This window comes from Parastagonospora nodorum, assembly GCF_000146915.1.
Source record: "Parastagonospora nodorum SN15 chromosome Unknown scaffold_3, whole genome shotgun sequence".
Taxonomy (NCBI): Eukaryota; Fungi; Ascomycota; class Dothideomycetes; order Pleosporales; family Phaeosphaeriaceae; genus Parastagonospora; species Parastagonospora nodorum.
The window spans coordinates 932,314-946,372 of record NW_001884551.1 but is presented as its reverse complement, the minus strand read 5'-3'; the positions used below and the strand labels follow the sequence as shown (position 1 = coordinate 946,372).

Here is a 14,059-nt window from a genome sequence, read left to right as displayed (position 1 = left end):
ACACACTGTCCCAGACACACTGTCCCAGACACACTGAGTGTTGCCGCGCAATATGGCTACCCTCATACGCCCTCCGCCTGTTGATCAGTCGCAATCGAACATCGAGAACGTCCTAGAATTGACACAGCTGAACGACATCGACCCCGATCTCTTCACCAACACCCGCCCGCTATGGCATCCCCCGGGCGCAAGAGGCATCTTCGGAGGTGCTGCTATTGCGCAGACTTTGGCTGCGGCGCAGAAGACCGTCTCTCGTGACTTCACCGTCCACTCCATGCACTGCTATTTTGTGCTGGCTGGAAATGCCGAGATCCCCATTATATACCACGTCGAGAGGGTCAGGAGTGGCAAGTCGTTCGCGACCAGGACTGTACAGGCGCGACAACGCGGAAAGGTCATCTTCACTACGACAATGAGCTTTGTGAGACAGAACAGCGGAGGAGAGAAGAAGGTCGAGCACGCATACCCCATGCCGAACGTGCCGGGGCCTGAAGACGGCCTCGATGATCTGGAGTCGAGCTCGGATGGGACGAGCCCTTTCCAAAGCCAGCGGTTGCCAATCGAGAATGGTAAGTCGAATCAAGTCACCACGTCCAACATGTGAAGCTGACCCAGCCAGATGACTCGCCCCACGCTCACGAAAAGAAGTGTCGTCAATGGATGAAAGCCAGGGGAACCATCAGCTCTGCTGGAGGCCATGAAGCGCACCTCTCTGCCATCGCATACATGTCTGACAGCTACTTCGTCGGCACCATTGCGCGGGCACACAAGCTCTGGCGCTACTCCACACAGCGCAAGAGCAATTCAAAGTCGAGTGCCGACGAGGATGTGCTCAAGAAATTGCTGGCCATGGACGATGCCGAGCTCAGGCGCATGAAGTTCGTCGATGAGGCCGACATTCAGCGCATTCATCGCATGCGGAATGGTGAAGATGTGTCCAGAGATCCGACACCCGAGATTGGAATGATGGTCAGCCTGGACCACACCATCTACTTCCACAACCCAAGAAGCTTTCGAGCAGATGAGTGGTTGTTCACCGAGATGGAGACGCCATGGTCAGGCGATGGTCGCGGCCTGGTGTTCCAAAGGATTTACACCAAAGATGGCACGCTGATTGCCAGCTGCGTACAAGAGGTAAATCCATTCGAAGCTGTATACATACCACATGAACTAACATTCTGTAGGGACTTGTGCGCCTGAAGCAACCGGAGAGTCAGCCGGAACCTAAGCTTTAAATCGTGCGCTAGATCCTTGGGTTTGGTGCTTGTTCTTGATATCCGCTTTGTACTCGTTTTAATGATAGACTCTACTTCGCATCGTTTGACAGCAGTGTAGCCTAGATGCCTTCGCTTATAATTGCTCACACAGTCATACTTTGAAGCAGTCGCGTATAGCTTCTGGACTGGCCATGGCGGGCCTTTGCTGAATTGCGCGTGAATAAGCACGATAGTAGCCCATCCGAGGTGTAATGACGCTATAGAATATTTGACGCAGCATGGCGTGTAGGTCCCGATCAAGTGTCGCTGATGCTGGAGAAAGTGCAAGAGCTCTGAGAGAATGTGTGATTCCCCGGGCTATGGTATGACCACCGCAAGCTAGTGACAAACACGGCTAGCCCCAGTTTGAAAGCACCTCGGATGGCTTTCCGGCGTCCAAACGCTAAGCCTCCCCACACTTCCTGAGCATTGCAATGCCCTCTACACAGCACGTTCATCCCGTCTCTGTCCACAGGCCACCGAAGCTCGCATGTGATTTCGTACGTAGTTACGAAGTCTTGTAGAAGCCGGGTGAACGCATTAACATGCCGATTTCATTCATCCCGCACTATATCACATCGATATCATGACCAACAACGAAGCAGGCACGAGCAACAAACAGGCTGCTTGTCTTAACTGCCGCAAAAGCAAGATCAAATGTCGCCGTGAAGAAGATGCCTCCATCTGCGAGAGATGCGCACATGTCGGCACTGAATGTGTTATACCAGAATTCCATATAGGAAGACAAAAAGGCGTGAAGAAGTAGCAGCTCCCTAATACAATATGAGGCAATGATTGTTGACTGACCTTAAACAGCAAGCGTTCTGGATTGGAGAAAGCCATATATCAAGTCGAGGAGGCCATCAAGAAGAGAAAGGCTGATAATACGACGAATCTTACAACACTTGAGCATTTGAAGAAGCTATTAGGCGAAAAAGATGGCGAAGAAAAGCATACTCAAACTAACCATTCCACAACATCACCCAGCAATCATGTGAAACCGCTTGCAGAAAAAGACGTTACTCCAACTTCAAACGGAGGCGACGATCAGCTCGAAGGAGTCGAAAACCCGCTTCAGCTACTTGCTCGGGCGTCAGATCTCCGCATTGCATCTCCCTTGACGCCTCCAGGAGGAAGCATCTCAACACCGGGTACATGGCTCTCTAGCGAGCACGGCCCATACATGGATGTGCAACGCTTCTTCCTGCCAATGAAGGCGAACCTTGATCAAGGCCCAGGTCTCGACCCAGTTGAAGTCGGGCTTGTCACTTTTGAAGAAGCGGAAATGCTGCTGGCCTATTTCCATAAGCATCTGGCACACACCCGTATGTACCTGTTCCGCTTGACTCTGTTGAAGCAGCTCGTGTCTTCGAGCCCTTGCCAGATTTGCTACTACAATAAGACCCATTATACATAGGGAATACCATGGACTGACTGATATACATAGGCTGGGGTCTTGATCCTCTAGTGCACACTACCCACTTCGTTCGGAGTCGCTCGGCCTTTCTGTTCACCACACTGCTGGCTATGACAGCGATATTTCTGCCAGAAACTGGAGCGTTGGCGAAGAGGCTTCTCCTTCATCGCAGATTTCTGGCTGAACAAGTCATTGTGCGCAAGTTTAAGTCTGTTGAGATTGTTCTTGCTTTCATGGTTAGCATACCCTGGATGCCCCCAGGATCGTATGCCAGCGATGATGACACGAGCTTATACCTAGCTACCTCTTTGTCCATCGCCTTGGATCTGTCGCTTGACAAGATTGTTACCCCTTCTTCGTTCTTGTCTCCAGATCGTCTGGCACAAATTCCGAGAGCTGACTGCCTAGATGCCAAACGTGCGTTGTCCATGGATGGTTTCGAGGATATCGACCCTGGCTCTGAGTGGGGCATGCGACTATTGAGACGAAGGGAGCGCGTGTGGATAGCTCTCTTTGTCTTAGAAAGGGGTGTCTGCTTAGCACGCGGTCGTAGCTACTGCATTCCGAAGACATCGCTCATCTTAAATTGCGATGAGTGGCATAACCATGCAAGCTCGTACGTTCAAGATGGTCCGTTGGTGTCCATGGCGGTACTACGGAGAGACTTGGACGATCTGTTTGCAAATGTCAGGTCGAGATGCGATAATCATCGTACTATGAATGGGGGCCCCAAAGCAGCTCAGGAAATTGATTGGGCTATTGAAAGCTTCTTCGACCAGTGGTCTCACACCTGGACATCAGTCATTGGCAATACCGAGAGTAAGACACTACCACCATATGTCGAGATTCTCGTCACACATACTCGCCTGTCCACCTACAGTATGCTCTTGAACCACCCGACCGCCCCACCCGAAGTCAAGCGATCTTTTCGGGCGTCTGCTTTATCCTCTGCCCTCAACGTCATGCGTGCCGCTATCCAGGGAGAATCACGCCTGAATTCCATGCCAAACAACACGGTTACCATGATCTGCTTTGCTGCTTCAATTGCGCTAGCTTTGAGCGCACCAGTCCCTGGAAAAGGTGGCAACCAGAACCTCGCTCCCAGCGTTCGACACCTCATCGAGGAGACAGCAACAGTGCTTGAACGCATAGGCAGTACACCAATTCACAGGAACGGATCCTCAGTCGTATATGGTCGCTTTTTGCGCGTACTTGTCAAACAAGCCCCCGACATGAACTCCCTAGCACCAACGCGAAGCGACCCTCCTGATCTGGAGCGTGCACAGACGGGATCTCTTGATGCTCTCGTAAAGCACGACTCTGGTATCCAGAATACCGGATATGCACAAGAGGTGGCAAACCTCTGGCCCCAACCTTTGGACTTTTCAGCCATGAGCTACAATGAGGTCAATGAGACTGTGACGAACTCGGATCTCTTCTCCACGGCCATGCTGGATCTACCCTGGGATTCGAGCAACCAGTTGATGTGGACTGATTGGTTGAATCTACCTGATTTTAACTTTCCTTGATTGCTACAACGTTGTGTGACCGACTGTCATTAGTTCAAGGTATCATGAAGATAGTCAGCATGCAGTTTCTGAGGCGAACGCTGGGTGCCATGATCGATTCGCCCACAGGATCCGCAACCGAGGCAGTACCATAGTCGGCATAATTCGTGGGCCAGGACAAATGGTCACTTCCAAGCGGGGATACAGATGACGGCAATTACACTTTAGCGGTTCAGATTACGCGGAGAAGATCCAGCAATGATTGTAACGGTCTTTACATCTAAGTGAGGTCCACAGTGTGGCGAGTGTACTGGCGATGCGCGGAGGGAGGGTGAAGGATGAGCACCGAAGGTCGTGCTGATATCACATCCGGGAAAATAAAGACTGCTGCGGCTCGGATCTAGAATCCAACAGTCGGCGCAGAGAGGGAACTCATGGGGACGACACATCGTGCAGACCGAACTAGGTGAACAATGAGGATCTCGGCAAGGTGAAAGTAGCAATTGCTACAAGTCTTTTTTTCGAGCCCGCTTGTCAAACACGCAATCTCATCGCATGTCCTCTCACCCTCCCCATGCAATCCATTTGACTCATTTCGCAATGTCGACAGGATTTCGACCGTCTCCGCCGCTCGCCAGCGACACTCTCGCTCACCTCCTCGCCAGCGGCGCCCTCATAGAGACCCACCGCGCCGTGAAGACATGCTCCTACCCAGCATGCGGCGCAACAGACCCGACCAAAACCCTGGCAACTCTATGCGGCCACGTCTTCCACCACGACTGTCTGACCAAGCACCTCGAGCGCAGCAACACCTGTCCGCACTGCCAGACACGCCTAAGCGCACCTACACATCCAGCTTTAGCATCAGAACCAGCTTCAGACTCCTCCTCCTCCGACGAGTGTGACTCAGAAGAAGACGCGTTCCTCCATGCACGTCGCAAGGCGCGTCTCGAAACCAAGGAAATACGCCACAGCCTGCGCAAACATGCCAAAGACCAGAAGACCAGAAAGTCAAAATCCGCGCGCAAAGCCCGCGTTGACGAGGCGCAGGAAGCTCTGCGGCTCGCGACTACGAGCTTGAACAATGGATCGAGACGCTTGCATTTCGTCGCGGAGAGTATGCAGCGGGCGGTGAGGGAGATGGATGAGGTTACGAGAGAGGTGCAGATGGAGAAGGCGAGGAGGAGGGCGGCGAGGAAGAGAGAAGAGGAGAGGGTTGCGAGGGAGGGGATTATTGCGAAGATTAGGAGTGGGAAGGGGGGAGGTGGAGGAGGTTGAGGAGAAAGGAGTTCATACGCATTGGAGCTGGATATGGATGAATTGAGTGGGATTGGATAGGCGAGTGTGTACCTTTGGGCTATGCTGATGGGGCATGAGATTCTTTCCAGCGCCTCGCAGTCAGGCTGATATCCATCAATTGACATTAAATGATACACTCGTTCATACATGTGTCTGTCGTCCAGAACTACATCTAGTTTTTAATTGTGTCGGATACCAGAAGAAGACGGGTCCTTGGCTATTCCCGTCGCCAACGCAGCTCCGACCTCCGGCGTACCCCAATGCATACATCGGATTCTGTTTCCCGCGCGTAGACATTGCACTGTAGTCTTCAGATAGCCATGTTTGCCTACCGGACATGCTCGTTTCACGCCCGTCGATCCCCTAATTGTCCGCATAGTGATCTACGCTTGGCGGGTATGGCGTGGGGTAAGGCAAGCGACTGCTCGAGGACGTGAGCAAGGTGATGATCTACTATTCCCAAGCATGCAAAGGATAATGCCGAACGCAAAGGATGATCCCAGGACAATCCAGCCTTCGTCTCGAGGTCCCTACCCTTCGCAGCATCAACTTCCGATAAAGTGACGTCACATCCCTGCCCGCCGATTGTTTTAGACTCCCGGCAGTGGACGAATGCAATCGCATCACGTGTATCGTATCCGACCCACCGGTAGATGTCGGGTCCACTTACTCCGCTAGCACCAGTCTGTATACAGTATCCCACCCTGCCTCCGCCCAGAGCCGCAGCATCGGCAGCGGCGCACATTACGAGAATAGAATAGCTAAGCGCAGAAACCCACGCGGGTCGGTGTGTTCTCGGCACCGTGACGCGATCGTGTTGGATGGCCGTTGGGTGCCTTGGAAAGTGACATGTTTGGATCTGCAAGAGTTGCGCAACTGGGTTGCGCGGCTTGGTAGGCCGACTGAGTAAGATCACCGATGAAGTCGGTGTGTACTGAATCGTCACGCAGTTGTAGTGTCGATTGATGGTATGCATTGGATGATTATTACTATCACGCGCCTGCGTCGGAACAATGAAGGGACAAGGTGATGACACGGGTGAATAAGCGTCTAACATGCCGACGTTAGCGGAAACATGACGGTAATAATGGTCGATAGCCTGAGGCATGATTGCGAAGAAGGAAAAGAGACAAGCAAATGCAGTCTATAAAATACACCTCTCCATGAATGCAAGTGAATGAAACCCAGTCCCAGTGAATGCAGGGACGAAACGAGATGGAGCCAGTCAGAGGGCTCTTACATCGATGATGAACGCCCGGAATGCAGATGCCATATGTACAAAACCCAATGCTAGAATATTGACATGTCGAAATGAAAGGTGATGCAGGTAGTGATGCAGGTAGACCTAGCACAGGTCTTTTCGCGCCAGGATGGCAGCAATGGCGTCACTGGGACAGCATGGCTGGGGCTTGGAGCGTTTCGGTTGCTCGTCTTCCTGAGGCGGGCAATCGCAGGACTTTTCTGTTGGCACGAAAACAGATCCACACCGTGAGGCGGCGTGGAAGACAGACTGGCTTCGCTCATAGCGTGGCGTATATGATCCCTCATTGTGGAGGAAGACAGATTCTCGGCGGGCAAATTGAGCGTCCAGATTGTGGTCTGCATCGGGATTTGCAGAACCCCAGAATGGCAGCTTCGGCGGAGTGCCTTGGCCGTCGTATGGAACGTAGATAGAGCCACCACGCGGACGCAAGAACGGGCTTGGGTCGTCGAAGTCGTCGAACGGTGTTCCTCCACTGCTCTTATCCGACTCCTCAGTCGTAGCTTCAAGATGCGATTTTTGCAATGCAATCTCGAGATCTTCGGGCGTAAAAGGCTGCGATGGGCGGCGGGTGTGGTCAGAGCTGGTACCGGGGCGTGATGCTAGCTTAGTAGAACTCGACCGGCGGTGGCCAAGTGACTGCTTGCGGTTCTTCGCGTCGCGAGGATCCTCGGTAGGATTGCGCGAGAGACCGACTATGGCGTGTTAGAAGACAGAGATGACGGTGGGAAGAGTGCATACGCACCATTGAGAACATCACCTTCATCGTCGCTTGCTTCTCTAATGTTGGCGGGCCTGTCGTCACCGGCGATGCTTGCGCCGATGCCACTGTCCACCCACTCCTCTTCGTCGTAATCACTCGCCGTAGAGAAGCTCGACCTGCGGCTTCTCGCCATGCTGCGGCTGCGGCTCCGCCTGCTTCTGCAGCTGTTTCTGCGACTCGGTAGCCGACTGCCCATGGGCGAGTACAGACTGGCGTGGCTGCGTCGACGCCATGCTGTGGAGAAGCTGAATGCCTCGAGTGTCTTCTTGTGCTCGGGGTCTACGGCACGCCTGTATTTGAGCGGTGGCATCTTCTCGCCCGGCTTGTAGTAGTCATCATCCGGATCGTTGTTTTTGGAGGCTTTGTGGCCCTTGATCTTGCTGAGGGGGCCGCCTTCGGCTTGGCCGGTCAGGGCCCGCCGCAAGCGGGTGCGTAGGTGTCCAGGCATGATTACGAGTGAGGTGCGGTATGGCAGAGACGGAGGAGGTCAAGTTGACGTGAGGTGGACAATCCCCTTGACGGAGCAGTAGTGGTCAAGACGGGAGACGGTGTGTTGGCGTAGAGAAGTCGGCGGATATGATGTCGAGTGAGGCTGCTTCGATTCGGCCGGACGCAAGGGAAAGGTGGGTCGTGCGGCGGCGAGTGTACCCTGTTCGATGCTTGCACAAAGTGGGAAGTTTGGGGTCTCCGAAACGGAACTGGCGCGCGCTGGCTCTCAGGCGGGTATATCGAGTGTTAAAATGCTGGGGAAGTCTGGAGAGGACAGTGAGCGGCTGAAACAGTGCGGACGTCAAGCAGCTAGAATAAAACGCGGAGACGCCAAAGCTTGTCCACTGCAGGAAGCCCTCGACGCGAACAATGGTTGGAAGCACGGAGTTCGCTTTTTAGACAGGCGCCGAGCAGCGGAAGGTCAGCAGCAGAAGACGGGGATGGCGTATGCTGCATCGAAACTTCTTCTAGAAAGGCGCTCGAAGCGCTGCGAGGCCGCGATGATGCTGGTGGCCGGACTGGGGGCGGAGACTGGCCGAGGGCGCCCAGACCAGAATTTGACGTCGCTAAGAGCTCGTTTCGCGCAGGTAAGCTGGGAGCCGTTGGGGGGCCGCAGCCCTGTCATTGCCCGCTGGAAAATCGCGCCAAATAAAAAGCTGGAGCGCCCATTCGATGCATCTCGGCGCACCCCTGGACGCCGCTCGGTTGCGCGCGACGGCTGCACAGGACGAGATTGTGTTGGGGCCTGACGCCTTGGGAGCGAGCCTTGGAAAGGTGTGCTCTCGACCTCACGTGAGCCCACCTTTGCGTGCACCTGGGCAGTGGCCTGACTGACGATGCCCTCGCTGAATGCTACCCCACAACGGCGAGCCTTCAGTTGTCACCACAGTTGTCACCATCTGACACCTCCATAAGGTTCCGCATGCGATCGCCCACAGCCGCCTTGCGTTGGTCATGGGCGCCTACTTTAGGCCCATGCAGCAATCTGGGAGGCAGGTGGTGTGGGGTATCGGTGGGCTTAATCGCGGCGGATGTGCTGCTGATGTAACCAGACTGCGCTGCTAATCCAGCACGTGGATTGGGATAGCCTGGCCTCAGGAACGCGGATTGCTTCACGACGATCCAACACCTCGAATGCTGAGAATAGGGTTCGTGGTGGACTGTCACGCAAATCTGCCGCTCCACCACGCATCTAGGCCATTTGGCGGGGCACATCACGAGCTCTCCTCTGTCTCCAAGTCTCCCACAAATCGAAGCCAACAACATGCAAACGCGCTGCAATTGGACTGGTCGCGCCTCTTCTGGCGTCGACCTCTACTGCCCGTCTTCTAATTGGAAAGCCTCCGTCTAGCTTCCTGCGGGTGCCTCAATTATGTCGTCATGCACCGTAGCTAGGTAGCTACACAACAACGACATCTCTGCCTTGTTTTCTACACATCCAGCACACCTTATGAAGTGAAGTCGTGATACTGTTTCGAGCCGCTCAGCTCATCTCACTCCTCATCCTACCGGAACAACACCCAGACCAGCACAATGGAGAAGATCAAGAGCGTCTTGTAAGTTCCCCGCGGACTGACCAACCACCACGACTAAACAAGCGCAGTTCTGGACACAAGAAGTCCGAAGATGCGACTCACGATGCACACGCCTCCTCTACCGGAGCGCAACATGAGGGGTCAGCTCAATTGCCAGTAAGACATGTCAGCCACGTCTAACACTGTCCAGTCAAACCCACCCCATCTACGACCAGATGGCAGGGGAACCAGCTTCCACGCAGCCTACCACTGCCACGTCTGTGGGTCAGACAAGCACTTCTCCAAGCCTAGGGCAGACAGAGCACAGTGGTACCGGCAGGACTCTTGGAAGCCACGGCGCGACTGTTGGTAGCACCACGCGCCCTGGAACTGGCCCTATGCACGAGGCCATGAGCGAGGCATCTATCAAGAGTGGAGTCATTGGCTTTGGTGCTGGTCAAAGTCAAGGGCACGCTGCACTTTCAACGCATCAGAATCCCGAGGCGAGCCTGGACCGTAACCAGATTGTCGGTGGAGGAAGTAATGCTCCTGCTCCTACCAGCGCGGACGCATCCTACCAGCCCAGCGTGTTGAGTTCTGCTGTTCCTCGTACGTAGACATATTTTTCCTATGTACAATAAAAACTCGTGAACATGGCTGATGGTCTCTCAGTAGCAGGCAGTGATCAACCGCGCACCGACACAAGCAACACTGGAGCGCTTAGCAATGCTACTCAGAGCTCTACAAAGCAACCATATGATAACAATCTACGGAATGAGAGCTACACCAACGATACTGATCGATCGTTCCCGCTTGCCGGTGGTGTGGCACCAAAGCACGATACATCAGCTAGGCATCCAGCTGAACACACTTCAACCACCCATCACTCTGCCGAACACCAAACCTCCTCAATCCTGACACCTGCCCAGCAAATCTCGTCAACTCACCAAGCAACGACCAGCGAGAGAGAGCCAGGTACTAAGGAAAAGGAAGCCGGGGTGCAAGACGGTCATGGCCGAGAAGGCCTCGCTGGAGCGGCCGCAGCTGCAACTGCAATTGGCGTAGCTGCACCGCTCTCTCAGTCACACCAGAGGGATGCCAATGACCGCGGTATTGAGAATCGCCAGACCACCTCCACCAACACCACACAGAACGTCCATCCTGAAGCACTCGCTGCAGCCACGGCAGCAGCAGCAAAGTCTTCTACTATGCCACCACCGTCAACACTTGGCCACGACAGCTCTGTAGCTAGTACATCACAGGCGCCAAATTCTGGTGCTACTAGTGCTGCCCGCGTTGCCACTGCTGAGGCCCATGAATCAAGATACACCGACCCTGGCCGACCTCCTGGTGGTCGCTCGCTGTCCTACCGTCATGTTCCCGGTGGCTTCCCAACTCCGACCCCGGATGAATCAAAGACGTTCCTTTACTACAGGGATGAAGTAGTCCCAGAGCCTGGTGTCGACGGGCCAACCATGTCTGGTGTCCCATCTACTAGGGGTACAGCCTGGGGTGAACACCAGCTAGGCCGCGATGTGGATTCTAGTAAGGCCGCGCCTATTGCTGGTGGCCTAGCAGCAGGTGGATTGGCAGGCGGGCTGCCAGGCAATCAAGCGTCTCGCCATGATGATACCGTTGGTAGTGGAATTACAACTGCTGGCGTGCACCAGAGTGATACACTCAACAAGATGGACCCTCGCATTGATAGCGATCTTGATGGCTCAAGGACCGTTGGAAATGCGCCAACTACTCAACATGGCGTTGACCAGACCAGCAATGCTCCGATCACAGTTGCGGAGACCTCGACTGTGTCTCCAGGACAGCACGAGTTACGACACACAGGCAGTCTCGATCATCCTGAACCACGCTCTGCTGAACATGCCGACGAGCATCACTATGGCCGTGATGCCGCAATTGTCGGTGGAGTTGGTGCTGGCGCGGCAGGCCTAGGCTACGCTGCTACACACAAGCGAGACGAGCCAGATGTTGCGGCTGGAACTCTTGCCCACGACTCTAGCCCATACAGCTCCAAGCAATTGGACCCCCGCGTGCTCGGTGCACAGGCGCCACTTGAAGAGCAGAGGTTTGATCCTCAGGCAAAGACTGAGACTACCCATCATGGTTTGGCCAGTGCTGCTCCCATAGGTACGACGTCCACGACCCACGGACACCACGACGATCTAGTTGGAAGCGAAAAGTCAACGTCAGGGCCTCATAAAAGCTCATTGTTGAACAAGCTGGACCCACGCGTCAAGAACGACAGTACAAATGCCTCCGAAACTGCATCGGCCAACAAGCAGAATGACCCAGAACACCACTATGGCCGTGATGCCGCATTGGTAGGCGGTGGTACAGCTACAGCTGCAGGCATTCATCACGAATTGCAGCGCAACGACACCCCTGGTACTGGAAGTACTGTAGTGCCTGGTGAACAGTCTTCGACAACTATCCCTCACCAGTCTGCTGCAAGTTCCGCACCTTTGTCTTCCTCAACCGATGCTACACCTCATCCGGCATCGACTAAGAAGTACGAACCTTACACCGGGCCAATGACCACATCTGGTTCTCCATTCTACGGCACAACCGGTGCACCAGCTCCAATCGCGGATGATAAGTCGTCTACAATTCACACGCCTGCTCGTGCCACCACTCAGATCCAGGAGCCGCATACTTCCACCAACCCCGTCACTCAACACCAAGACCCTCAACATCATTATGGCCGTGACGCTGGCCTAGCTGGTGCAGGCTTGGCAACAGCCGGAGGTCTTGCCTACGCAGGCCAACGTGAAGATAAGGCAGATACTGGGCCTGCATCGAACACTATCGGACCCCACTCTAGCAACCTTGCCAACATTGTAGACCCTCGTGTACAACCAGACCCTTCGAAACAAAAGGCCCATACCACCACAGGCCCACACCAGTCTGACGCCCTCAATCGCCTTGACCCGAAGGTTGACGAGAAGGCAAGCCAACATGGGCAACACCAACTCGGCCGCGATGCTGCTCTTGTTGGAGGCGCTGGTGCGACCGGCTACAGTGCTGAGGAGGTCATTGATGTCTATGGTAATCACCGTAGTACGCAGCCGAACGCCTCGATGAATGAGCAGCGCTATGACCCGAGTGCCAGTGGCGCCCGTGCTCCAAACCCAGTTCCCGCAGCCGGTCACTACGACTACAACAACGAACATACTCGACGCAACGTTGCTCTTGGATCTGGTGCAGCAGCACTAGGCGCTGGAGGTCTCTATGAGGCCGGTAAGCAAGGCGATACTGCCCACCACGTCCCGACATCATCGACTCAAGCACCACTGGCACAATCCTATCCTGTACATGATTCGAGCGCTACAACGTATCCCACTCAAGGTACTCTTGAGCCTCAACATACACTCGGTACGCCTGCAGGGACTTCACAGGCCCCGTATGCCTCAACTGAAGACCCCCACAATAAGGATCACACCAAGCGCGATGCTGCTCTTCTAGGTACCGCAGGAGCAGCTGCAGCAGGTGGCGCAGCTTATGCATACAACCAGCAATCCGATGTTGAGCGGGAGCGTGAACGACTGGAGAAAGAGCAAGCAGATCGCCTCAAGAAGGATCAGCACGCTCACGACAAGGAGCAACATAAGCTGGATAAAGAGCACGCCAAGCAAGAGAAAGAAGCCCATAAGCTGGAGAAGGAACAGCACAAGCACGAAAAGACCGTCCTTGCAGCTGAAAAGGAAGAGCACAAGCATGAGAAGGAGCAAGAAAAAGAAGCTCACCGCCTCGAAAAGGAGCGGGAGAAGGAAGCCGCCCGTCTCGAGAAGGAACGCGAGAAGGACACCGGAACGCCCGAGAAGAGACGCAGCATCCTCGGGTTCCTGCACCGTGACAAGTCGAAGAAGGAGAAGTCATCGAATGACAACTCGCCCCGCCAGTCTGGCGAGGTGCGTCGCTCGATCGACAACAATCGTCACTCGAGGGAGTATGCAGGTGCTGCCGGTGGAGCGACCGCACTCGGCGCAGGCACCACAGCTGCGGCATACGACGACAGCAACAACCCGGATAGCCCTCGCTGGAAGGGCAAGAATAGGCTGCATAAGGACCCGCCCAAGGGCCACCCAGCGCGCGAAGCCCTCGAGCATCACGAGCTGGGCGAGATGCCTGGAAAGCGAGAACACGTCGGTGTGGACGGACCGATTGGAAATCCGAATGCGATTTCGGGAATGCAGTAAGTCTTTCACACACACGCTTTCTTGCCCTATCACTTTACTGACTTGGCTTCCTACAGTGAGACTCGTGCGAACACTTATGGCGCCGAGCCGCTCTCGGGAGCCCTGGGACAGCCTGGCGACAAGGTCATCGAGCCGCATACAGGCTTGCCGATGAATGTGGGTCGCTATGGTGATGGACATGGTGGTACGGATGCAACACCTACTATCCACGGACATCATGCGCACGACTCTGGTGTTGCTCACGGCTTAGAGGGCGGACATAAAGCTGGTACTGCGCCAGGGCAACACACGACGAACTGGGAGGCTGTTAAGAAGGCAGACACGCCTTACTAGGTGCT

General features: G+C 54.7%; 7 protein-coding genes across 7 annotated transcripts; 4 read left to right on the top strand and 3 right to left on the bottom strand.

Annotated features, from left to right (window-relative positions):
- Nucleotides 1-52: 52 nt before the first annotated feature.
- On the top strand, nucleotides 53-1,340 carry SNOG_02275 (hypothetical protein; the record flags this gene model as incomplete). The annotated part of the gene is made up of 3 exons (XM_001792836.1): nucleotides 53-569; nucleotides 620-1,134; nucleotides 1,185-1,340. 3 exons carry the CDS (start codon nucleotides 53-55, stop codon nucleotides 1,233-1,235), a joined length of 1,083 nt encoding a protein of 360 aa, XP_001792888.1. The 3' UTR covers nucleotides 1,236-1,340.
- Nucleotides 1,341-1,842: 502 nt separating this feature from the next.
- SNOG_02274 (hypothetical protein) lies at nucleotides 1,843-4,202 on the top strand (the record flags this gene model as incomplete). Its single annotated transcript, XM_001792835.1, has 3 exons — nucleotides 1,843-2,018; nucleotides 2,073-2,581; nucleotides 2,704-4,202. 3 exons carry the CDS (start codon nucleotides 1,843-1,845, stop codon nucleotides 4,200-4,202), a joined length of 2,184 nt encoding a protein of 727 aa, XP_001792887.1.
- Nucleotides 4,203-4,781: 579 nt separating this feature from the next.
- Nucleotides 4,782-5,459, top strand: SNOG_02273 (hypothetical protein; the record flags this gene model as incomplete). The annotated part of the gene is made up of 1 exon (XM_001792834.1): nucleotides 4,782-5,459. One exon carries the CDS (start codon nucleotides 4,782-4,784, stop codon nucleotides 5,457-5,459), a length of 678 nt encoding a protein of 225 aa, XP_001792886.1.
- Nucleotides 5,460-5,843: 384 nt separating this feature from the next.
- Nucleotides 5,844-6,225, bottom strand: SNOG_02272 (hypothetical protein; the record flags this gene model as incomplete). Its single annotated transcript, XM_001792833.1, has 2 exons — nucleotides 5,844-5,930; nucleotides 6,151-6,225. 2 exons carry the CDS (start codon nucleotides 6,223-6,225, stop codon nucleotides 5,844-5,846), a joined length of 162 nt encoding a protein of 53 aa, XP_001792885.1.
- A 16-nt stretch (nucleotides 6,226-6,241) lies between these two features.
- On the bottom strand, nucleotides 6,242-6,588 carry SNOG_02271 (hypothetical protein; the record flags this gene model as incomplete). Its single annotated transcript, XM_001792832.1, has 2 exons — nucleotides 6,242-6,414; nucleotides 6,471-6,588. 2 exons carry the CDS (start codon nucleotides 6,586-6,588, stop codon nucleotides 6,242-6,244), a joined length of 291 nt encoding a protein of 96 aa, XP_001792884.1.
- Nucleotides 6,589-6,825: 237 nt separating this feature from the next.
- SNOG_02270 (hypothetical protein) lies at nucleotides 6,826-7,952 on the bottom strand (the record flags this gene model as incomplete). The annotated part of the gene is made up of 2 exons (XM_001792831.1): nucleotides 6,826-7,436; nucleotides 7,487-7,952. The coding sequence occupies 2 exons, from the start codon at nucleotides 7,950-7,952 to the stop codon at nucleotides 6,826-6,828; spliced, it is 1,077 nt and encodes a 358-aa protein (XP_001792883.1).
- A 1,574-nt stretch (nucleotides 7,953-9,526) lies between these two features.
- Nucleotides 9,527-14,054, top strand: SNOG_02269 (hypothetical protein; the record flags this gene model as incomplete). The annotated part of the gene is made up of 6 exons (XM_001792830.1): nucleotides 9,527-9,549; nucleotides 9,597-9,668; nucleotides 9,719-10,116; nucleotides 10,180-12,833; nucleotides 12,921-13,717; nucleotides 13,778-14,054. 6 exons carry the CDS (start codon nucleotides 9,527-9,529, stop codon nucleotides 14,052-14,054), a joined length of 4,221 nt encoding a protein of 1,406 aa, XP_001792882.1.
- Nucleotides 14,055-14,059: the final 5 nt, after the last annotated feature.